This window comes from Trematosphaeria pertusa, assembly GCF_010094035.1.
Source record: "Trematosphaeria pertusa strain CBS 122368 unplaced genomic scaffold BU26scaffold_11, whole genome shotgun sequence".
In the NCBI taxonomy this organism is placed as follows: Eukaryota; Fungi; Ascomycota; class Dothideomycetes; order Pleosporales; family Trematosphaeriaceae; genus Trematosphaeria; species Trematosphaeria pertusa.
Window position 1 is genome coordinate 644,875 of NW_022987222.1, and position 22,411 is coordinate 667,285.

Here is a 22,411-nt window from a genome sequence, read left to right on the forward strand (position 1 = left end):
GTGCTGACGATGACTTCCTTTGTTTTCTTTTTTTGGGTTCATGACAGCTTGGCCCTTGATACCCATTCACAATCTTCTATGGGTCGCCATCGTTTTCGGCACGAAAATGGAGTCATCTTGGTGTAGAGGTGCATAGCTGGGATTCTTGAGGCGATCTTTCGATCTGGCTTGGGTCCATATGGGCTTTGTGTCTAGATTTGGTTTCGAAATGCATTCGCTTCTCATGAATTATACCGTGCTCCTTAACTACGATGCGATCTTTGCGTCTCATTCATTACCTTAGCTCATGTACTCCGTCATCACTCCGCATCAAAACCCGGCACATCCAACCCTAGCGACCCTCACATCTCCTCTCTCTCACCCGCTGCCCTCCCAAAACTCCGCCACGCCCTTCAAATCATCTACATTGAGCAAATCAACACCCTCATCCCACAGCGTGCGCCACACCGCATTCCGCGTCCCGATCGGCCAATTCGGCTGATCCCAGTACCGCACCATAATCCCCTTGTCGTGCGCGGTTTTAATCTGCGAGCGTAGCAGGTCAAGTTGCGTATCGTTCAACTTCCCGCTCCTCACCCCCCCAAAGGAAGCCGAAAAAGCGGTCGACGCAATAGGCGACACGTCCGCCGTGATATTAGAAAACGTAGTATCGAGCGTGGGGATCGGCGCATCGTAAAACGCATCTCTGGGCTCCGCGGCTTGCACGAGCCAGACGGGCGTATTGCCAGTCCCGATCACGGTGACGGGGCGCTCGGTAAAGCCCGCGGTGTCGTTGTACGCGGAGAGATAGCCGGCTTTGCGGAGGGGATCCAGCGCCGCGAGCACGGCGGGCCAGGTCGTCGGCCCGTCGGTTTTTAGGTCGATGAACAGGTACAGCGTTTGCCCGCTCGAGGTGTCGTAGACGCCGTTTAGCGTGGGCGTTGGTGAGAAGATGGTGGTGGGGTTTTGGCGCTGGAGCGTGGAGAGGATGGGGGCTATGTAGAGGGAGGAGAGGGTGCGCTCCGGGGTTAGGGCGGCGCGTTCGTGGCCGACCTGGAGGGGTGTTAGTAGGGCTGGTCTTTGGAGGTTGCGAGTGCGGTCTCTGAGAGGATTGAGTCGGGAGAGATGGAAGGAGAGGGTTGTGTGATGGGATGTGAGGGTCATGGGTTGTGATATGTCCATGAGATGAAACGGAGATGGGCGTCTGAAGTACAAAAGAATGGCGGTTTTTCCACAAAGCAATCCATCTGATGCAAGATGTAGACATGGGCTCGAAATGAAAATTGACATGGCAGGTGCAAAAGCAGAGGGCTTGAAATTTGTGCAGAATCCCGAATACTGAGAGAGTGTCTTACATATAGCGTTCCATTGATCAGCCACACATCAGCTTCGATGGACATAGCACCATGAGATAAAGCCGAGTAGAATGGCACATCTCTCCAATAGTCGTTATGAGAATGGAATGCTTTCTGGTAATGAACAATCAGCGTCAGGTGATAGAGTTTGACGATTCGTGGCATCTGGAGCGTACCGGGATGATTCCGCGCGTGAAGTCCGTGGGATAGGTATATTTGTTCGAGTTATCTGTGTTCTTCAGGATGTTTTGAAGGGTGCTCGAGACATCCGGGAGCGACTGCGCAAGCGTAGTTGTCAATAGACAGTGTATGGCGAGGAAGCAGCGCATCGTGAAGGTTACACGCGAGAAATCGCGTTCGGAAGCGACGGCGCGACGCTCAATGGAACCTCAAGAGGCGAAGCTAATACCATAAAACCATCCAAAAAAAAAAAAAAAAAAAAGGTTGTAGATGTACAGGCTTTATAGGTTGTCAATCCTGACCGCAGGTGGAGAACAAGCCCGCAGGAACCGCACGTTCCGTAGCCAATCATCGCGGGGCGTGCGCGATTGGGTTCCTGTCACACAAAGCTTGATCCCACGTCCGTCTTGCTAGCTTGCAAGTCGTCGACATCACGAACTTCCAGCATCCTTCAAGCGCATCGGCAAAGGTGCTAGCCCTGGAGTCATTGCTTTTGAAGCAGCATTGGAGGGAAGCAATTGATCAGGCGGTGGCGCGTCAACGAGCGCCACATCTTACGCCCAGCCCTAATGCTTTCCTGGGTAGCACGAATCCTCCCAACGGCTTTGGGACAAGCGATATGAGCTCTGGTCTTTGAGCGTTGGCCTTGCTCTTCTCTCATTCCTCTTTCCTCGATCCTTCTCCCTTCTCAATTTCTTGACGCGAAAGAGAGCGTCCGGACACACCTTTCGACGCAGTACACGCCCCATCATCCAGAAAACAGTCCCAGCAGGGTTGAGAACGCGAGATACCACCTCAACACCTGCACCATGGCTATATCTTCAGGGGCCGTCGGCGCTTTGGCGCTGGCCATAGCCATTGGGGCTCTCATATCCATCGTCTTCCGCCCGAAGACGGACCCACGCGAACCACCAATGTTTTATCCGAAAGTGCCCTTCGTTGGGCATATCATAGGAATGCTACGTGAAGGACCGCTCTACCTTCTCAGGATCAGGTAAGAACAGCTCTTCCCCGTCAAGTCAGGCGCAATACTAACACGAAGGCCAGCTCGCAGAGCGACGCACCCATCTTCACCCTTCCCATGCTCAACTCCCGCACCTATGTGTGCAAGTCGCCCTCCTACGCCTCGCTGATCCAGCGAGCCTCCTCGACCCTCGATTTCGATCAACTCATCGTCGAAGTGACGCCGCGAATGGTCGGGCTAAGCGAGCACACAAAACACCTACTCCAAGACCCCACAGCCAAGGCAGAGAACCGCGTGCGCATGGTGACAAAGGCACACGACATCATAAATCCTCCCCTGGCACCTCAAAGAATGGACGGAATCGCGGCGAAGCAATTGCATCACTTTGGTGACTTCATAAACGGGATCAAGGACGGACAGGAAGTCGAATTATTCAAGTTCATGACGCGTGAGATAACAGCTGCTTCCATGTACACCTTCTATGGGCCGGAGAATCCAATGGCGGTGCACCCGGAGCTCATTCAGGCATTCTGGGACTGGGAGGGTGGTATCGTCGCGTATATGACTGGCGTCTTTCCCAGCATTACCGCGCGGAAGTCATATCTTGGATTGGAGAAGTGCGTCCGAGGCTTCATTGAATATGCCGAAAAGGGCCGGTACAAGGACGCATATGAAATTCTCCAAAACCGTAAGCACCTACATGAGGAACATGGCGTATCACTTGCAGAGCATGCGCGGCTAGAGCTGGGTCTTTCCTTTGCCTTCAACTCCAACGCCAGCATGACCATCTTCTGGGTCCTCAACAACATCTTCTCCCGCCCGGAGTTGCTCGCCGAAATCCGCGAAGAAATCCGTGCGAACGCGCTCGAGGCTCCTGACACCATCTCTTTCACGAAGCTGAAGGAAGCATGCCCCCTATTGAACTCAGTCTACAGAGAGTCTATGCGCCTCGCGGCCCCGTTGTCAACCGCGCGCTTCGTCCTAGAAGACACAGTCGTCGGAGACACGTACCTTCTCCGCAAGAACACCGTTGTGCAGATCGCTGGCGGTATCATCCACAATGATGCTTCAATCTGGGGCCCCGATGTGGCTTCTTTCAATCCGAGACGCTTCTACTACAGCCAGAATGGCTCCAAAACCGCTCCGGACGGATCCGTCCCAGAGGGCAAAGGCAGCCAGGTGCATGCTGCGGCTTTCAGGGGCTTTGGAGGGGGCGTGACGCTGTGTCCCGGAAGGCACTTTGCGCAGATGGAGATTTTGACTTTGACGGCGGTGCTGGCGTGGGGATTTGATATGCTGCCTCCTGGCGGCAAGAGCGAAGTGGCCTGGGATCCGCCGCGCGATGACAAGAGGTTTCCTTTTGCTGTTGTGAAGCCATTGCGAGCGCTGAATGTACGCTTGAAGAGGAGGCAGGGTATGGAGGATGTCAAGTGGAATTGGAAGGTGTGAGCGGAACACAGTGTAACCTGCGGCACGTATGTCTCTCAATTTTGAAACCTTGGGCGCTTGTTGCAGCGGACGACATACCAACAGACTTCGTGCATTCTAAGGTTACAACTTGATCTAGGACCTTGGCGGCTCCAGCCTTCGGTAAGGTCAGAATGCCGTCTGTAGTAAAATGATCAACGCAACGACTCATTCAGGCATTATAGAGCCAATATACGTCTTTTGACATGGCTTGAGCAAGAGACCTTCCATGACCCGCTCGATCCTAGCCGTGGAACATGGGCAAGAGAGGGCGGTGCATTGCCCTTCGACAAGTAGCCGAGATCCGGACAACAGCTACGAATAGACTGAAGTTGAAATACAACCACAGAGTCACAAGGATTATAGCATAGAAGATGAAGATAAGTATTTGCTGGCCTAACAGCAAGAGGAAGAAGTCCACATTCACTTTGGGATATTGTGACGCTGACGACAGCAAATGGATCCAACGTCAACCCCCTCCCGCTTGACTACGGGTCAAATTATACCCGCCAAACGCCATTCGTAAATTCGTATACATGCAAATGAACCCCAGCTTCAAGTGTTGTCCATTCAATGGGCAAAGAGGCTTCCGCCTGCGTCGCAGACGACAGGATGTGTTTATCGATAGAACGAGGTCGAGATTACGAGTTGGTCGAGCTTATGGACGAAATACTTGAGTCGCGGGATGCGCCCTCGGATCGTCGTCGAGCGGAGTTGGTGGCCGTGCTCAGTTGCTTCTTCGTATGCTCATGCATAATCCTAGGCTGGTCAGCAAGGTCTGCCTCCACAACAAAAATGTATATTGACAGGTTGCTTACCGAGCATAGACGGACATGGCCCGCGCCGGGTTGTCCAGATCATACTGGTGGGCGAAGTTGTGCTGGGGAGACATGGGCTCGGAGTAGTTTGCGGTAACGTAGACGCCAGGTGCCTGAGACATGAGTGTGGACTGAGGAGCGGATGGAAACGTCGAACGCCGAGAGAAATGCGGTAGGTACGATGAACGTTCGTGTACGGAGAAGATGTCCAAAAGGGGGTTCTTCGAACTGTATAGTGAGACGGGAGATGCAGGATGGATGACCAGCGTACAGGAGCGAGGGAAGCTGATAAATAGGCGTAGAGCAGGATGAACCGACGTACCGCACCCATCTGTACCGCCGCTAGCGCATACAGCAACCCAGGGCACACGATCGACAAAGATAGCCCAACCGCCGACCCACTCTTCGCTCGAGGGCTGAGGTCAACGATCAACAGGGTCCTACTCTATTCGCTCTAGCCATCTTGGCTGCCCTTTGGCAGCTCCTATGAGCCAGTGAGGCACTCCCGATTGCGAGACCCTTGTTGCAAGACTGGAGATCTTTCCCGCTTCTTGACACTTTGCTTCCGTGCGGAGGGTTCTAAGGCCGGAAGGATAGAATGCACTAGCGGTAGGCACAGCCGAAGCCACTGGAAGCATGGGATCAACGGTTTCGGGCGCTGCTATTGGAGACGCTGCTATGGAGGTTGCGTAGCTGCATAGCCGCGTGAAGGGCCGCTCCATGTCTATCCCCACTGGACTTTCCGGTTTGCTCCTGACGGAGGCAGCAGATGACCATTGTTCGATATTCGTCTCCCGTAGTTCTTCATGAAGGATGACTGTGTTTCTGCTTTCGTGAGGTATTGACTTTGAGAAGTAGGAACCCTATGACGCGCATGAGGCCATCGCACCAAGCAGCATTACGGTCTGACAAGTGCTGCGCGTGGCAAGGGGGCTAGACGACGTCAGACAAGTTCCATTCAGCCTCACAAGCCTACTAGCGACCCGCAAAACCGCCCAGCTTCAAACTCCCGCGGACCCATGAGTTCGGAATGTATCCGTGGGAATTGATAGGTGTTGCAAAAGCGCCTTGCACCTTTCCCGCGAATCAACGTCATATCGCAGCTTGATGCAGTACCGATCAGCGAAGTTGATGGGACGGCTAGACCGCTTTGGGTATGGCGATGACCTAACCCCTGCGGTTTCGAATGCAGGGCAACAACGTTTCGCTCATAACGCAGGGCTTCCGTGCTTTTTTCGCCGCTAACAAAGACGTCACTTGTGATGACGAGGGTGTGCACAGGCATCGTTCGATATCCGCTTCCGCTTCAGCCTCATCGTTGGAAACAATATATTGTGCCGCCTTCTGGCCCCACACGAGCCCTTTCAGGTAGAACACGATGTCATACACCCCCCAACGCTTCTTCCTCGCAGCGCTTCCCCCCGAGGCCACGGACGAAGAGAAATAGGAGAGAGAATGTAAGCTGAGGCATCGTCGTTTCGACGCATCGATGCTCGATGCGAATCTCAACACGTTTCCTCAAACCGGCACTTCGCTCCGCAATATTATAAGGTTGTCCTGGCGACTGGGACGTTCCCACAAGCACTATGTGGACGAGAAATCCTAATCCTCTTTATTAGTGCGGTCATTGTTCTGCTGCTCTTCCCTCATCCTCTTCTGGGTAGCCCCAGGCCGCTGAAAGATCGCTCATTCCTACTCCTATCTCTAATCTACAACCCCATTCCTCTGTCTCAAATCCCTCATCTCCCGTAGCAACTCCAACGCTCCAGAGCGCTCTGACCGATCGAACTGACGATCCCGCCTCCCAATGACGGAGAACTCTGCCGCGACGTCAAGCGCTCCGCTTATCAGCCGCCCATTCCCCGCTATTCCCGCCTCTGACTGCTGTGCACCTCATGCAGGCTCCTCCTCGGTCCTCCCCATGTCCCGCGGGGTCAACCACAGACGTCAAACGCGTGCGTGATGCGCACCTCCGGAGGTACTTCGGTGCCTAGAACGGTCGTCGAATCTATCACTTTGCAGTCTCGAATCGAGATAAGTCTACATGAAGAAGATCGATTCGCCGCTTCCAACGCTCGCAAAGAGGCCGCCGATGTTCGCGACGAAGCGGTGTTCTGACCTCACTTGCGGCCACACGTCTAGATCTAGGCCCGAACATCAGTACTTCGCTTACACCGGAGCAGCGTTGCACAACCCTCGGCTGGAATCCCACCCGTCGATCAGTGATCTCAACTCCACAGCCGGCTCGGCAGCTGGTCCAGCCAATTAACAAGCAATCCTCATCCTCTCTAATACGAGGGCACAACAGTTAGACGGCCTGTACCTGATAGGGTCGCAAGCAATCCGAGAAATCAACTCGCGGCGGTGAAATCCACATTTCCTGCCAACTTCCTTCAGATACTTCCTTAATTCTTTCTTGTTGAGATAATTGCCCCTGTTGAGAATTTTTGCCTGGAAGCCTACATCATCGCGGTATTGATAGCGGTAGGAACCATGGTTTCTTCGGCTTGGCTATCTCGGAGCTCCTGTAGAAGGACGCACTTCTATGACGGAGGAGTCGTTGCGGTCTTTAAGCGGTTTCTGTTTTCAGGGAGCCTGCATCATCGCGAGTCGGATGGTGGAGAGCAGCCGGCGACATGTGGACGGCCTGAGGCTCTATTCACGTACGCAATCGTACCCTCTAGCCGGCGGCGTGCACCGTATTCGTTAAGGGGTAAGTACGTCATTGCATGTTCGACTTGCAGCTTACTTACCATCCTCCAGAAGGTGCCGTATCCCCCACATCTCACGCGCAATCAACGACTGTAGGACGAAGTATCGAAACTGGTCGCGCACGATAAAGCTTAACCACATGGACAGAACGATAAAATGTGCATTCAACGAGGAATTTCATGAATATCAGAAGTACCGCACCTCCACATCCCTTTTAATCTCAATCCCCTCCTGTCCCTCACACGCACTAATATGTCCAAAATACCACAGATGCGCATCCGTATCCGTCCCGGGATTCCCATCGTTCCCATCTGGGATGACCGTAACATCGTTCGGCGTCGGCATAACCTCATTCGGGCTCGTGATGAGATATTCCGGCAACACATGTTTGTACTCCAACACCAGCGGAATCCTCGGCGGCAGCGTCGGCACCGTATCGTTCATATGCACCACGCGGAAACTGTCGCCCTTATCTGTAGCGCTGACAAACGCGGCGAATTCGTCGTTGCCCGTCCGCGGGCAGCCGTACGTGTACAGGTCGACGGCTGTGCCTTGCGAACGGAGGGATGCCGTTGCCAGAGAGGCCATTGCACCGCCGAGACTGTGGCCGGCTGCGATGATTTTGAAGTCGGGGAACTGGGCCTTCGCTTCGGTGATGGCGCTCATGACGTCATCTTCGGCGTCGTCCCATGATTGCTTGAAGCCGGCGTGTGCTTTGCAGCCATCGCAGTAGCTAATGTCTGCGAGGCCGAAGTTGGCGTTTGCGATCCAGTTGCGCACGGAGCGAGAGCCGCGGAAGGAGATGACGATGAGGTTGTTCGTCTTGTCGGTTGCGACAAAGCCGGTTGCGTCGGTATTGAGCGAGTTTTCGAACTCGGTCAGTGTGTTTGTATCCGCCTCTTCTACCTCTGCGCAGTTCCCTTCCGGGCAGGTGACTTTTGTATTGGGGCTGTTGTTGTTTCCCAAGCAATACGCAGCAGCGGAGTACTGGGAGAAGAACGAGAGCTTGTCGAAGACATCTTGCGAGATAGCTATCTGGCGTCAGACTTTTTGAAAAGAGAAAGTTTGAATATGGATATGCAATTGGAGAAAATACTCACCTCGCTTCGACACATCCAACGGTGCCGCAGTAGTGATGCCACTCAACGAGCTAAGCAGCAGCAGCGCCAATGAGGGGTATCCAATGTATGACGACATCGCTTGTGTGTAGGAACCCGAACACTAAGGAAGCACAACGCAACACAACACCGCAGCTCCTGTCCAACAATAAAAACTCAAGACGATACCTTTCCGTCCTTTCACTCTCAGCCAACGAAGGCGCCAAACGACTTAAAGACCATCCCCAAGCAGCGAAACACCTTCCCTTTAACAATCTCCGCAGTCTGACGTCCGCCACCCCCGGCCTTCAGTATGCCCTCCCCTGTCCTCGCACCCAGCCAAACCCGCGTCCAAGCTTCCCCAAACATACCAGATCACCGCACCCCATCCCAAGATTAGAACTACCCTCCGTAGAATCCGTAGTCGAAGCCCTTGGCCGCCACCGCCGCGTGACCCTCTCTTCGCTCGTTCATGCACGCGGCGTCGTGAACCGCAGGTGCAAACAGGAAACCTGCGCGCCGGGTATATGCGACGACGGACGCACCATTCCGCTTTCTTCGTGTCGTTGTCGTCGAAGAAGGGCTTGGGGGACGAGGGCGCCGTCTAAGCGAGGGGGCATAGGTAAGAGCAACACGCTTAGACAACTGGCTGTTCCACTGTAAGCCTCGATCTCGCGAAGCGCCCGCAGGCCCGCTGGTGCATGAATGAATACCCTTCTTCCTTCCCGGTTCGGGCTGTGTAAGAATGAATGATCGGCGGTAATTGCATTGCATTGCGCCACGAAGCGAGGGCGCCACGCCCGTCGCGCCACAGCGCTGCACCAATCAGCGAGCAGGGGCCTTAGACCGCACCTCACTGCCCTGACTAGTGGTAGAGGCAGCGTGGAAGGGCTGGCTCGCGTGTTACTCGTGCCTGGGGGAGGGGCGGAAGATCCGGCGATCGGTTTGCCTGTGGTGCGTGGTGGAGGGTCGGGAATTGAAACGTCGGAGTTCGAGAACGGGGCAGGTAGGCGGTAGGTGAGACGGAGCGAAGCGCGGGTTCCTTACATAGCATATTTCGTATTCAGGCCTGGTTTTCAGGCCTATGATTGGGGTTCGGCACGCCTTGCTCGCCTTTGGAATGAGAGGGAAGGAAAGTAGATGGAGGGTGCTCCGGGGTTGGTAGTTGGGGTGTACTAACGGGCTACTACCTACCTAGGTAGCTTAGAGCATAACAACGCGATAGGAGCGCTTTGGTGCTTTCTTGAAGGAGGAACTAATATAGCCATCCAATACGAAAAGTCACCATGGCTGTGCTACCGAAGCGAAGATTAAAGTATGGACCTCTATACTCGCCTATCACAGAACTCTGGTCACCAAGCCCCGTCGGGCATCCACGGTGATTCGATCTCTTTCAATCTCCGTTTATTCATACACAGATGCAAAACTTTTGCAATTCGCCAAGAATGCATCGCAGAACACGATAGTCGCCGCCCCATGCTTGTATACAAGAGTTCTGATCGGCGCGGACTAGATCTCTATTTACACAGGAATCTTCGCCCCAAACTTACTGCGCCTCCACCTCTTCCTCCTCATCGCTCTCATCTTCCGTCCTGTACATGAAGTACTGCACGAATACACACGCGTCCAGCACCAACGTCCCGAAGCTACCCAATAACCAACTAAAATTCACCGCGATATACCTCCCATAAATCGCCCCTGATTCTCCCTTCTCGCACCTACCGGGTATCTTGCATATTGGCTTATACGCGACGATGCTGAGAACGTAGGTAAGGTTGCCAATGCATGCGAACAAGAAGAACAGCATGGAGATGCCCTCGGTCGACTTGCGGCGGTAGTTGAGCAGTAGCTGCGGGACGCGGGAGCCCAGATACAGCGCGGCGCAGATGTAGCCGAATATCTGACCCCAGACGTTGAATTGCAGCATTTCTGGGACGGAATCAGAGGGTGGGGAAGGACCGGCGCGGGTGACGCTGAGCCACCAACCAAAGACGCCGGAGGCGCACACGAGAATCACGGTGCCGAGATTGAAGAGAACCGTTTGGAGGGTGGTCTGAGGCCTCGGTGGCGGCCGCGGCTTATTCCTCTGATCCATGGGATCCGGCTCGTGGTGCATCGGCATGGCTGGAGAAAGATGGGTCCCGTCGATGGAGAGAAAGCGTTCTCTGAACGAGTGTACAGAATGACTGGAATGCCTTCTGTCCAGATCTCCTATGCGCGGAGGAGTGTGGTACCCATTTCCATGGCTATTGGACGGACTCCCGTTATGATGGCGCCTAGCAGCATCCGAGAGCAGTGGTGACTGTTCCGTTGCTGAGCTCTCCCCTTCATTCTCATCCTCTGACGTCTCGATCTTGTCGACAAGAGTAAACCCCTTATACCAGAAGCATTGGGCGAGCAATACTATATCCGCCAGGGTATAGTAAACAGCCAATATAATCATTGTAGGCAAAACGCCCTGGAGCACTGCTCCAAATATGTTGAAGAAGTCTCCGAGCAGCCATATCGTGATGAAAACCACCGAAAGGCCGTCCGCTGAGCTCCTTCTCCAGTTTTCAATGATTTGGGGCGAAAAGACCACTGAGGGACGAATCAGTCAAACAGCCTTCTCTAGACTACGTTGCAAGCCTTGGGGCAGGGACCCAGACCCAACGCCGTGACGAACGCTAAGCTGTACAGCTCTGAGAAACTAAAACGTACCTATCCAACATGCAATCGAAACAGAGCCGCATATCTGACTGACTGCGTCGATATCCAGACGCAATCCCTGGGACGGAGGAAACATTTCTAATGACGTATGCGAATGTGGTGTCCGCTGCTCTTGCTCCCACTTCCCTCTAACTGAGTAAAAGTCTGGCAATTCGAGCAGAGGAGAAATCTCCCAAAGGAAGGAATGGTGAAGCCGATGGAAACGCGAGAGGCGAAAGCGTTGAAAGCCGTGAAGCGGAAGAAGCCCGTGAAAAGCCGCCGCAGGCGCGCGGGGGAATTAAACTGTCGAAGTGGAGATACTAGTCCAGCGTAGTATGTGATAGCCCGAAAAGGAAACAAATGGGCCGCCGTACGTATGGATATTCTAGATCATGAGATAAAAGTCGTAAGTTTGCCAGATGGTGTGAATCATCCCGAGGTCGACGCAGAGGCTGAAAAATTGGGTAATGCCAAGATCCGGGGGAAATTGCCAGGATCAGCCTGCAGGTACCGAAGGGCTAACCGCATCTAGCCGCACGGTGTGGTTCATTTCACAGCTTCACCATCAGCTGTACATCTTCCCTCATAACTCATATCATGCAAATCTATACTCGCTAAGAAACGCTGACGATCCAAATGCTACACTAATGGCAATCCGTCCATTCCAGCGGCTACAACCCATTCTCGTTCTTGAACTTGTCCCAGGCTTCATTCAAAGTAGCGAAGACTGCAGCACTGATCATGCGTTGCTCGGTCGTGGCTGTCTGAGAGATCTGTCCCGCTATCAGCTAGCCGCCCTATCATAGAGAGCGTAAAGGAATGTTTACCTTGTCAGGATGTACTTTCGCAATGGCCTTCATGTATACGATCTTGACCTTATTGGGCATGACCAAGTCTCCCATGTTGACCTTATTCCACCCCGCCTCTGGCCACAACACCTTATCGAGTGATCCAAGAAGCGCCCGCAGATTGTCAGCTTTTGCACCCTTCCAGGCCACGAGCTTCGCATCCACATGGTCAGCCAGGGCGAACTTCTCATCATCCGCTTTCTCTGCGGCCGCATTCGCAGCCTTCAGCTTCTTAACTGCTTCAGATTCTGCTGCGGGCCCACTGCCGAGCTCTGAAAGAGCGGATGGCTTTGGCGTTGCAGGTTTTCGTGGAGGAGGCCGTTTTGCCGCTGCGGGGGCAGCAGCCTGATTACCACTGACAGCCTTTTCGCATCGAGTTCGTCCCTGGATACTTATTGACCCGCCAACACCCGCCTCAACCGCTTCTCTCCAGACTTTACCGGCATCAGCCCATTTCTCCATGTGCTCCAGGGCTTCGGCTTTCCGCATGAGTGCTCTGCCATAGAAATCCTTCATATCTTTTTCACCCTCTGTACCACCCAGAACAATCTTTTCGCCCTCTCCCTTTGACGCTCCTATTATAGTAAGCGCAGCATCCGCATCGGAAACCGCAGCCTTCGGATCGCCGACCTTGATATTTGTGACTGCACGATTGCATAGCACAATAATGGTCACTGGGTGTGTTTGAGGAAGAGGGCTTAGTGCGGAAGAGTATGCGGCATGTGCAGCCGTATAGTCACCACGCTTGAAAGCTTCTGATCCTTTTTGTCGGTAAGACGCAGAGGAGTTGAGAGCTGAAGATGATGCAGGAGGTATCTGACGAGGGGGTGCCTGCGGTTTCGGTGGCGGAGGGGTGACTGCCGGGCTTCTTGTCTTTGGGGTTGTTTTGGTAGTAGCTGCTGGTGGTGTTGCCCGTAAGAAAGGGTTGTTTGACTGCGCCGGTGTTGGCTGACGCGACGTAGATGGAGAGGAGGCGGGCTGCTCGGAGAACAAGACTGGTTGGGGTGTAGTTTTCTTCCGTCGCGCAGGGCTGATATAAGCTTGAGCGCTTTGTTCTTCGACGTCCTGGCGGGTCAGCTTCGTAGCGGGCCGTTTGTCTATACTTGGAGGCGGTTGCCGATGCGAAGGAGATTGTGATGACGTGCGATTGGGAGGCCTGTTACGCATTCCCTCCTGCTCTCGCCTTTGTCGCAACGGTAGCGGGTCGGGTTCCTGGCGGACGTGGCTTGGACGCGGAGGTTTGTTAGGCCGGCCACCCGCCAACATCATGGCTTCATCAGTGACATCTGGAGGCCTATTCATCCGTGATTTGCTTGACTGAGTACGTCCCTCATCACCTGCGCCGTGTGTATTTCGCATCCACTTTGGTACGCTCGGATCGCTGTCCTGCTGGAGCTCCGATACAGCTTTCTGCATCTTCTTTTGGCCAGTCTTCCACAAGGAGTTTGCAGATTTCAAGAAATTACTGCCTATCTCGGATGCATACTGCGAGACATCCTTTTCCTGCGTGTGACCCTCCGGTCTGCGTTGCCCGGAACGACTTCGGCCGTCTTCAGCACGCATCCACACGGGCTTGGCTCCTCCTGTGCTCGAATCCCTTCCACCCGGCCTACTACCGCTTCGGCGAGGACGCTCGCCAAATTCATCCGGGCTTCGCCGAGGCCTCTCCTGGCTGTCCTCCTGTTTTTTTTGCTTCGCTTCGGCGTGCGCCTGGTTCAACAGCCATCCGACCGCAGCTTGAACATCCACGCCGGACTCCGTAGTGGCAAGGGCAATTGCGGATTTGTCTACCGGAAAGCCCATATCCACCAGTTCCGCAACGGCTTGATCATGAGTATTGAGGGTATTAGGAGAGGGTTGACGTTCGATTTCGGGCGGTGGCTGATCAACCATAGGTCTCACTTCCGGTCGTTTCTGAAATTCAGATACGGGCTTTCCTAGCAAGCCGAGAATATCGTCGTCCCCATCAGCTGGAGCGGGCGCAGGCTGGGAAATGGCTGCGGGCTTCTGAGCCAGTTTATTGAGACCAAAAAGATCATCATCGTCGTCCACAAAAGTATTGTTGGACGATTGCGGGAGTGGCGTATGGCCTCGGGAGGCTTGTGTACTATACGCTGGGGTACTACGACCGCTATTGACCGAAGGAGGAGGGAAATGGCTGGACGCGTCGACGGGCGCGCTAGAATTGAAGGCTGCGAGGATGTCGTCTTCGACGGGCGGAGACTGTACGGGGCGCTTGGAATGAGTATCTAGGCCAGCAAAAGGCTTGTTAATTGTCTTAGAGAGACTTGACATTCCGGGAGCATTTGCGACGGGCCGTTGTAGACCAGACGACGCCGGGTCAGGCGTGCTCTTTCCACTCCCAAGGTTATCCCACACCTTCGAGTCTGTAACGCCAAAATGCGCATCATATTGCTTCCTTCGTTCCGCCTCTTGCCGCAGTTTCTCTTCTTGTAATTGCTTCTGCCTCTCTTGGAGCGAGAGATTGTTCGACGCGGATTTGGCGCTGTTCAACGAGACGAGGCCGGCGAAGCTGTCATTGGCGGGTGTCGCCGGTTTAGAAGGCGCTTTGAAGACTCTATTGCCTCCCGATTGCTGCGCAGAGAGGGGGGTAGAGCGACCGGAGAGTTGAGGAGTGGGGCTCTGTCGGAGAGGAGCGAAGGCCGGCGGTGTATTCGAGGACTGCTTAGGCGGCGCGGACCAGTCAAGGCCAGCAAGATCGTCCATTTTAAGATGGTTGGAAAGCGTGTCTTGGGGACGCTGGGATCGTACGTTATATCATAACTGTGGGCGTTGTGGGAGACCTTGCGCAAATGCCAGACTTCTGCAGCGCGTGCTCGCTCGTTTGAGGTAGTGGCGCATGAGCGTTGCGCCACACCTAGCCACAATCTTGCAACCCGCACGTGACGTACCATTCGCGACACTTTTCCTGCCGGGGTGGAAGCGAAACCTCCCTTTCTCTTGTCGATGGATAAGAAGAGTGAAGCCAAGGTTACTTCGTTAGAGTAACACCTATATACGTAGATAATTGAGGCAGCATAGTAGTCTGCGACGGTATCGTAGGGCACATTCCGTCGGCTTCGAAGAAACCTATAGATGGAGGATTGAGTACTCCCTCTGCAATCCTCTCCCATCATTTTCTCGCATGCTGCCGACCAGAGTATCATCGCGTGGTAACCCGGATCAGTATTCTTTTCCATCCTTGATGACCACTCTGTTCAACGTCGACATCCAGCTGCCACTTCTCCTTTCTAAGGGGTAACTAACTGAGTGGCCCATTCGCCTTCCCTCGTCGGTTTCCTGACTCTTCCTGACTTTCACACATAGAAATGAGGCTGATAGTTTGGACCCTATTGTGTACACACTCGAAATCGGTCAAGTTAAACAGTGGTCAGTGAGCTAGATGTGCTGCTTGGATCATTGATGGCGCAAGAGCACGGCCGCTCACGACGGACACTCCCGACCCAGACATGGCTTCCCTTTTCTCAAGCGGCGTTGGGAGACAGTGCACCGGGTCGGTGTGGTTGCACGTCGATGACTCGTGCGGCCGCCACATTACTCGACGCTCGCCTGCGGTATTATCGACAGAACCTTGATGCGTGAGCCATCTCGAAGTTCATCCTCTAAGCGGTCGGCGTTTGACACCAGTGAATCCGAAGGCTTGATTGCCGGAGCCCGGTGCCTTGAGGAAGGCCAAGCTCGCATTCGCAAGGTGCAATAGGGGCTTGACCGCAATGGCCAACCCGAAACCCAACTCCGTGGATAACGCTCTGGGCCCGCGAATCCTTCGAAACGGTGGAGGCCTGCTTCGGTCAGCGAGGACCAAAAGCAGTAAACGAACGATCGGTGGCTTTTACGCCGCATGGAACTGGTGAGGAGCTTTCATTTCGATGGACAGTCCAGCACCCTAAAAACGCCTGGCACCGCCAGCTCATCAACCTTGGGATGGCCCAAAGGACTCTAGATTAGGTACGCAAGCAGAGACGGCACATAGAAGCGGGGCGCTGGAGTGTAGCGTTGCGAATTTAAGTTTAGGGAGAGGAAGAGGAAGTTTACCCGAAGCCCCGAACTGTTTTCGAGAACGACAGCTGCAACAACAGAGTCAGAACACGCACCTAGCTGGAGGCAGACGCACGGCATGTGAATCGTGCAAGGCTGCACCCCGTGCGCAACAAGACACCTGCAGAGCCAACCGCCTCATTCAATACCGCGTTATAATGACTCGGGCAGAGATTGAGTGTCGATAGTGATTGAGGATAGGGTCCGGTAGGACAAGGTGTCGGGGCTGCTGCTCAGACCATACATCAAAAGGTTCCCAAACAATGTCTATTCGCAGCCCGCTCAAACCCCAGTGGAACCCACGGCAGACAAATCCATACATCAGGCTAACCGTTCTCGCGCGCAAGGGTGCGCGTCGTCGGTAGCGGCAGTGGCCCGAAATCAATCCTTTCCCGCCCAAAACATCTCCCGGGCGGCGCGCCGACTGGCATCCATCGCGCCGTGCCCCCTCCCTCTGCGCTCTCCTGAGCTGCACCGGCTTCTTTACCTTCACCTGCTCAACTGCGCACACGCTGCCCTTTGCTCGTCAATTGGAACGTTCCCCGGAACCTTTGGCAGGGGATCCCAGCGGAGGTAGCCGGCCACACTAACCGCTCAGACCAGCTCGCAGTCCGCGTTCACCACTCGATCGCCGTGCGTCCTTTGTTTCGTTCGCCTCTCTCCGAGGTCGACACTCCCACCTGCTACCTCACATTGAAGGCAGTGTGTAGCCCGTTTGTGTTGCAGCTTCCTTCCACCATACTTGTTCGCCCTCAAAGTCGAGATGGGTATCTTCAGTCGCAAGAGCTCCAAACCCGCCATCTCACCAAGTGGGAGCCAACCCAATATGAGCAACGGCTCCCTAAAATCTCCGGTACCTTCCACGGCCAACGGAAAGTCTCCGATGAGCTTCCCAGACGTGCCTCTCCCCAAGGCCCCAGATCCAGCCTTGGACCCGGCCGGTTACCTTCGAAGCATCTACGCTGTCAGGGAGCGTTCGAGACTGGTCCTCGAAAAGGCCAAGAAGAACCAGTTGAAGCACTTCACTGTTGACATGTCCAAGTTTCAGGACACGGCGGCTTATGTAGTGTCCATCATCAAGGTGAGAGCCCCCAAATCAGCAACATGTCTGTTGTTTTGGTATGTGGAATATACCGCTGACTTCTCCGGCAGCGAGATTATGCGCCCGACTACGCCTCTATACCTCCGCACGGCAGATGGCAACACTTCGATGTCGGCGGGCGGCCGCGAATCGACCAGCTTATGGCATCGTGGCCATCGACTGTCGACAACCAAGAGCGGACGCGCCGTTTAATCGACCTCTTCCTCGTCTCCGTCCTCCTCGACGCCGGCGCGGGCACCAAGTGGCAGTACCGTAGCAAAGAGTCGGGCAGAATCTATCGGCGCAGCGAGGGTCTGGCGGTTGCCAGTTTGGAAATGTTCAAGGCCGGTCTCTTCAGCAGCGACCCGAATGAGCCCTGCCAGGTTGACAGCGCTGGGTTAAAGAAGCTGGACATCAAGACACTGGCCCGGGGTCTTCAAGTCACCGACGACAACCCCATTGATGGTCTGCAGGGCCGCGCTGGACTGTTGATGAGACTGGGAGACGCATTGCAGAACCAGGAAGTTTTCGGACTAGAAGCCCGACCAGGAAACATGCTTGGTATGTCATTGCAGCATTCGGATTGGCCCCCGAGCTAATATCCCCAGACTACCTGCTCTCACATCCCTCGACGCAAGCCTCGTCTATCCCAATCATCCCATTACCCACCCTCTGGAACGTTCTCATGGACAGTCTGGCCCCTATCTGGCCATCAACACGCACACAAATCGACGGAATCCCCATCGGCGATGCCTGGCCTTGCTCGGTTATGCCATCGCATCCTACACATCCTTGGGAAAATATCGTTCCCTTCCATAAGCTTACCCAATGGTTAACCTACTCGTTGATGGTACCCATGACCAAACTACTCCACGTCCATTTTGCCGGAGCGGATCTCCTGACGGGCCTTCCGGAATATCGTAACGGTGGTCTTTTTGTTGATACCGGCTTGTTGACCCTGAAGCCGGAGGACGCCAAGCGAGGGCTCGCACAGTATCAACGGAACGCCCAGGTCAAGGGCCAACCGAATATGGAAGTTGTCCCGCTCTTTACGGCCGATGACGACGTTATTGTTGAGTGGCGCGCGGTCACAGTGGGATTCCTCGATGAGCTCTTGGCCGAGGTCAATACCCTGCTGGGATTGAGCGGGCGAGATAAACTGAGTCTAGCCCAGATGCTTGAGGCAGGCAGCTGGAAGGCAAGTGTTTCTTCTCCTCAATGAAAAAGGATTCCACCATCTAACATTACACACAGGGTGGCCGAGAAATCGCAGAAGTGTCGCGACCGAACACGAAAGAACCGCCCATCATGATCCTGTCCGACGGAACTGTTTTCTAAGATACCCTTGATCTTCTTTCTTGTTCTGCCCTGCCTTCGAACCTTACGAATGTGTGCGTGACTCACCTCCACGCCTCAACGGTTACTACCCTTCTTCGCCTGCGTCGCGTATGCGAGACGTTTATGATCTACGGTTTACACGGTCGCTTGGGGTATCCTCTTTCGTGTTTATACTTTTTGGTGCCTCTTTTCCTGCCTTTATCCGGCCAACCGATCTATTGATCTACTATTGATCTACCTTGCGTAAGCGCGAGACGGAACCCTTTTCCTATGTCCCTTCATATTCTGGAATAGCGTTCGATAAGGCTTCCAAGCTTTTGGTTATACTGTATACGGATAGGTGGATTGGAGACGGAGCCATCTAGGGATTCACATTGGAAGTAGTCAAATAATTGAAGCTGACACTTTCCGGGCACAAAGCTTAATCATATCAATGGAGACGACTGTCGTCAATTGACCTGTGGACTTGATGGGTAGCCTTGACGTATCTCAGTCTCGCGAGGGCCTTCAGGGTGACATATGCTCATGAAGACCGTATTGGGAATAGTTTTGCAAAGGTCTTCAGGGTGGCCTATGAGCAGTCATGAACTCCGGCCGGAGTTCCTCTCCCAATCATCGCTAGGAGCAAGTAGCGTTCAAACGAAATGGCATGATAAATCCCATGGGTCGCGTCCAAAGAACAGTAACACGATGACACAAATCTAATCAGTGTTATCAATCGGCCTGCAAGGCCGTTTGCCAGCCCATGCCATGGGTGGGGGACATGAGAAGTTTTCAGGGGTCGCTGGGCCTGGTGGAGCCCTGCACGACGTGGGTTCTGCCGAGCGATAGGATCTCGGGGAAGTGCGCGCACCTTCCGCGACCAGTGCGCTCTCTCACGTGCGCGCTAACGTCACTCCTCCCTCTGCTCGCACGTCGCGGCTGCCGCAAACGCTGGAATCGATCGCACGACACACGTCGGTTCAGATCTGAACCAAGATCTCACCTCTCGGCCCGCCGTCCCCTCCCGACCAGCCACGATTCCAATTTTGCAATCTTGGGGCGACGGATTTGAAGGAGGGAAATAACGATTGGAAAGAGGGCGACAGAGGACAAGATGAATACGGGGAAGAGACAGAAGCAGCGGAAGGTGCTGCTCATGGGGAAGAGCGGAGCGGGCAAGTCGTCGATGCGGTCCATCGTCTTCAGCAATTACGTTGCGAAAGATGTGCGGCGGCTCGGCGCGACCATCGATGTCGAGCACAGCAACATCAAGTTCATGGGGAATTTGATGCTGAACTTGTGGGATTGCGGAGGGTAAGGTCTCCACCAGCGCCCTCGAAAGAGGAAGGGGCGAGAAGGGCAGGAGCCATGTTGACACCCCGTGCAGACAAGACGGCTTCGTCGAGAACTACCTCACCCACCAGCGCGCCCACGTCTTCGGCAGCGTCGCCGTCCTCATCTTCGTCTTCGACATCGAATCGCGCGAATTCCAAGCCGACGTCATCTCCTACAGCAACATCATCCGCGCGCTGGAAGAGTGCTCGCCCACCGCCAAAGTCTTCGTGCTGATCCACAAAATGGACCTCGTGCAAGCCCGATTACGCGTCCAGCTCTTCGAAGAGCGCACAGAGTATATACGCACCGCGAGCGAGGGCTTCAGGGATAGCGTTGAGTTCTTTCCGACGAGCATCTGGGATCAGAGTTTGTATAAGGCCTGGACGCAGATTATTTACTTCTTGATCCCGAATGCGCGGAGTATTGAGGGGCTGCTGCAGCAGCTGGCGGAGGTTATTGATGCGCGGGAGCTGATACTATACGAGAGGACGACGTGCTTGATGGTCACGCACGTTACGAGAGGACTGGAGACGAACAACCCGTTTACTGATCGGTTCGAGCGCATCTCGAGCATCCTCAAGACGCACAAGCAGTCTATGGCGTACGTCCCTACATCCTAGCATCCGTGGTTCGGACCCGGCTAACACTGTTATCGTAGTAAACACACCGGTATCCCCGCCGGCAGCGCAAACTTCGCCGAAATGCAGATCAAAACCGGCCGCTTCATGTTCTTCATCACGCGTCTCACCGAAAACACCAACCTCGCTGCCTCAATCCCGCCCTCGGAGCAAGTCTTCAACGCTGCCCGCGTAAACATACTGTTAGTCAGACCAAAGTTCGCTGAGCTGGATATCGCGAGCAAGCCTCGGCCAGGCATCCAGCAGGCGTTCGCGCATTCCGCGGAGAGCGAGCGGTGGGAGACGAAAGAGCAAGAAGACTCGAGCAAGGGTAAAGGGAAGGAGCCGGCGCACCCCGGCGGGTTTGACGGGTAGGTGGCGCACAGGCGTGTGCAGCACCGGCCCTGGAGGGCTCCAACAGGCTTTGGAGGGGCAAGTTGGCATGTGGAAAGCAGGTCCTGGAGACCCTCGACAGGAAAGAGAGGAAATGAGCATCAAGGCACTCGCCCACCCCCCATGCATATCGGGGCGACACGGAGAGCCGAAGCAGCAAAAGTGTACGGTTGGCGACATTTCAGGAGCATCTTCAAGATACCCATATTGGTTGGCGTTGGCGTTGGCAGTCACAGCACGGCGTTGGAGCGGTTGCTTAGCATATTGCATATCCCATTCCCCTATACCACCCCCCACATATCACTCTCATGGCATTAGGTATGCACATATAGCGCCCGGTCCTCCGGAGAAAAAGGTTACTCAACAACACGGCATTGTTTCCGAAGCTTTGACTATGCGCCGTCGATCATACACGCCTGTCAGACAGGAGCGGGAGGCGGTCCACACTTTATTCTGACCTGCGCAGCTGCGGTGCTGATCTGATCGGCTACTAGTGTGTCGCTCGGGGCGGTCCGCAGCTGAGGACGGGTGGCCTAGCGTTCTAGCATGTTGCTGGAGCACGTCGCGAAGGGATCTCGAACCTCTCTCGAAGCCTTCTAGACAATGCTGCTAGGCCGTTGGAAAAGCTTCCATCTGCCGGGTGAAACAGTACCACTTCGAAAGTGTCTCAGGAGCGAAACTACATCGAAGGCGCACCAGATGTTATCGTCTTGGCACTCAAATACTTTCGGTCTTGGCATCAGGGCATGAAGTCCTCCCTCACCACTCACTACACCGCTGGATGGATGGGCGAGAAGATAATAATGATGATGATGGGAGCCGCAAAAGACATAACTTCGATTGTAAGAATAAACCCTCAGAAAATCCAGTCCCCAATGGAACACCTCGCTATATCCCTTTTTGATGATGGAAAAGGCCGGAATTTTGACCATATCGTACATACACTTCCCTTAGATGCTCCGGAACAAAAGCCGAAAAATAGTGGTAGACAGGAAAGAGCCGTAAAAGTGTGAGGTTCCATCACCCAATCGATTCCGATCCAGTTCCTTTCCTTTCCCATCCCATTCCCACCTACATTATGCTGAAGGCGGGCGTGCATTTCCAAAACAGAAAGTACAAATACAGTATTAACATTAGACAAAAGCCACCTGTAGGAGAAGCGTTTTGAGGACCGAAATGTGAATGGCCGGCGCTGTGCCGTACGAGTGGTGCTCCACTAAAAGTGCTAAGATAGGGCGAGTAGATGTTGTGACGGACATTACAAGTGGCTGAGATCTGGAGTGGTGGGTAGCACAAGGACGCTAGAATGTGGTGGCCATTTTATGCCGTCCAGATGGGACATGGGAGGTCATGCCACCGCAAGGTGTCGGAGTTTATTCCAGAATGCGGCCAAAGCGGGTATTCCGCACGGTCCGGTGGCATCAGGTGGTGCTTTGTTGCAGGTACGTATGTGAAGACTTATTGGCTAGTCGAGAGGTTGATATTGCCCAATGGAGTA

General features: G+C 54.3%; 9 protein-coding genes across 9 annotated transcripts; 4 read left to right on the top strand and 5 right to left on the bottom strand.

Moving 5' to 3' along the window:
• Positions 1 to 172: 172 nt before the first annotated feature.
• On the bottom strand, positions 173 to 1,764 carry BU26DRAFT_521536 (uncharacterized protein). Its single transcript, XM_033829557.1, has 3 exons — positions 1,511 to 1,764; positions 1,335 to 1,448; positions 173 to 1,032 (listed from the first exon to the last, which is right to left on the bottom strand). Exons 1-3 carry the CDS (start codon positions 1,661 to 1,663, stop codon positions 358 to 360), a joined length of 942 nt encoding a protein of 313 aa, XP_033681019.1. The 5' UTR covers positions 1,664 to 1,764; the 3' UTR covers positions 173 to 357.
• A 156-nt stretch (positions 1,765 to 1,920) lies between these two features.
• BU26DRAFT_461482 (cytochrome P450) lies at positions 1,921 to 4,280 on the top strand. The gene is made up of 2 exons (XM_033825066.1): positions 1,921 to 2,508; positions 2,562 to 4,280. The coding sequence occupies exons 1-2, from the start codon at positions 2,324 to 2,326 to the stop codon at positions 3,925 to 3,927; spliced, it is 1,551 nt and encodes a 516-aa protein (XP_033681020.1). The 5' UTR covers positions 1,921 to 2,323; the 3' UTR covers positions 3,928 to 4,280.
• Positions 4,281 to 4,586: 306 nt separating this feature from the next.
• On the bottom strand, positions 4,587 to 4,885 carry BU26DRAFT_432382 (uncharacterized protein; the record flags this gene model as incomplete). Its single annotated transcript, XM_033823971.1, has 2 exons — positions 4,587 to 4,704; positions 4,764 to 4,885. 2 exons carry the CDS (start codon positions 4,883 to 4,885, stop codon positions 4,587 to 4,589), a joined length of 240 nt encoding a protein of 79 aa, XP_033681021.1.
• Positions 4,886 to 7,144: 2,259 nt separating this feature from the next.
• Positions 7,145 to 7,616, top strand: BU26DRAFT_60152 (uncharacterized protein). Its single transcript, XM_033835266.1, has one exon. It carries the CDS (start codon positions 7,257 to 7,259, stop codon positions 7,569 to 7,571), a length of 315 nt encoding a protein of 104 aa, XP_033681022.1. The 5' UTR covers positions 7,145 to 7,256; the 3' UTR covers positions 7,572 to 7,616.
• Positions 7,617 to 7,661: 45 nt separating this feature from the next.
• On the bottom strand, positions 7,662 to 9,160 carry BU26DRAFT_488828 (alpha/beta-hydrolase; the record flags this gene model as incomplete). The annotated part of the gene is made up of 2 exons (XM_033825994.1): positions 8,576 to 9,160; positions 7,662 to 8,506 (listed from the first exon to the last, which is right to left on the bottom strand). The coding sequence occupies exons 1-2, from the start codon at positions 8,670 to 8,672 to the stop codon at positions 7,662 to 7,664; spliced, it is 942 nt and encodes a 313-aa protein (XP_033681023.1). The 5' UTR covers positions 8,673 to 9,160.
• A 713-nt stretch (positions 9,161 to 9,873) lies between these two features.
• BU26DRAFT_488830 (PQ-loop-domain-containing protein) lies at positions 9,874 to 11,674 on the bottom strand. Its single transcript, XM_033825995.1, has 2 exons — positions 11,273 to 11,674; positions 9,874 to 11,152 (listed from the first exon to the last, which is right to left on the bottom strand). The coding sequence occupies exons 1-2, from the start codon at positions 11,355 to 11,357 to the stop codon at positions 10,119 to 10,121; spliced, it is 1,119 nt and encodes a 372-aa protein (XP_033681024.1). The 5' UTR covers positions 11,358 to 11,674; the 3' UTR covers positions 9,874 to 10,118.
• Positions 11,675 to 14,928, bottom strand: BU26DRAFT_488835 (uncharacterized protein). Its single transcript, XM_033825996.1, has 2 exons — positions 12,088 to 14,928; positions 11,675 to 12,033 (listed from the first exon to the last, which is right to left on the bottom strand). The coding sequence occupies exons 1-2, from the start codon at positions 14,833 to 14,835 to the stop codon at positions 11,932 to 11,934; spliced, it is 2,850 nt and encodes a 949-aa protein (XP_033681025.1). The 5' UTR covers positions 14,836 to 14,928; the 3' UTR covers positions 11,675 to 11,931.
• Positions 14,929 to 16,572: 1,644 nt separating this feature from the next.
• Positions 16,573 to 19,064, top strand: BU26DRAFT_553008 (DUF1688-domain-containing protein). The gene is made up of 4 exons (XM_033832185.1): positions 16,573 to 17,248; positions 17,320 to 17,809; positions 17,857 to 18,446; positions 18,503 to 19,064. The coding sequence occupies exons 1-4, from the start codon at positions 16,931 to 16,933 to the stop codon at positions 18,584 to 18,586; spliced, it is 1,482 nt and encodes a 493-aa protein (XP_033681026.1). The 5' UTR covers positions 16,573 to 16,930; the 3' UTR covers positions 18,587 to 19,064.
• Positions 19,065 to 19,682: 618 nt separating this feature from the next.
• BU26DRAFT_431825 (ras-related GTP-binding protein-like protein A) lies at positions 19,683 to 20,895 on the top strand (the record flags this gene model as incomplete). The annotated part of the gene is made up of 3 exons (XM_033823942.1): positions 19,683 to 19,882; positions 19,956 to 20,504; positions 20,562 to 20,895. 3 exons carry the CDS (start codon positions 19,683 to 19,685, stop codon positions 20,893 to 20,895), a joined length of 1,083 nt encoding a protein of 360 aa, XP_033681027.1.
• Positions 20,896 to 22,411: the final 1,516 nt, after the last annotated feature.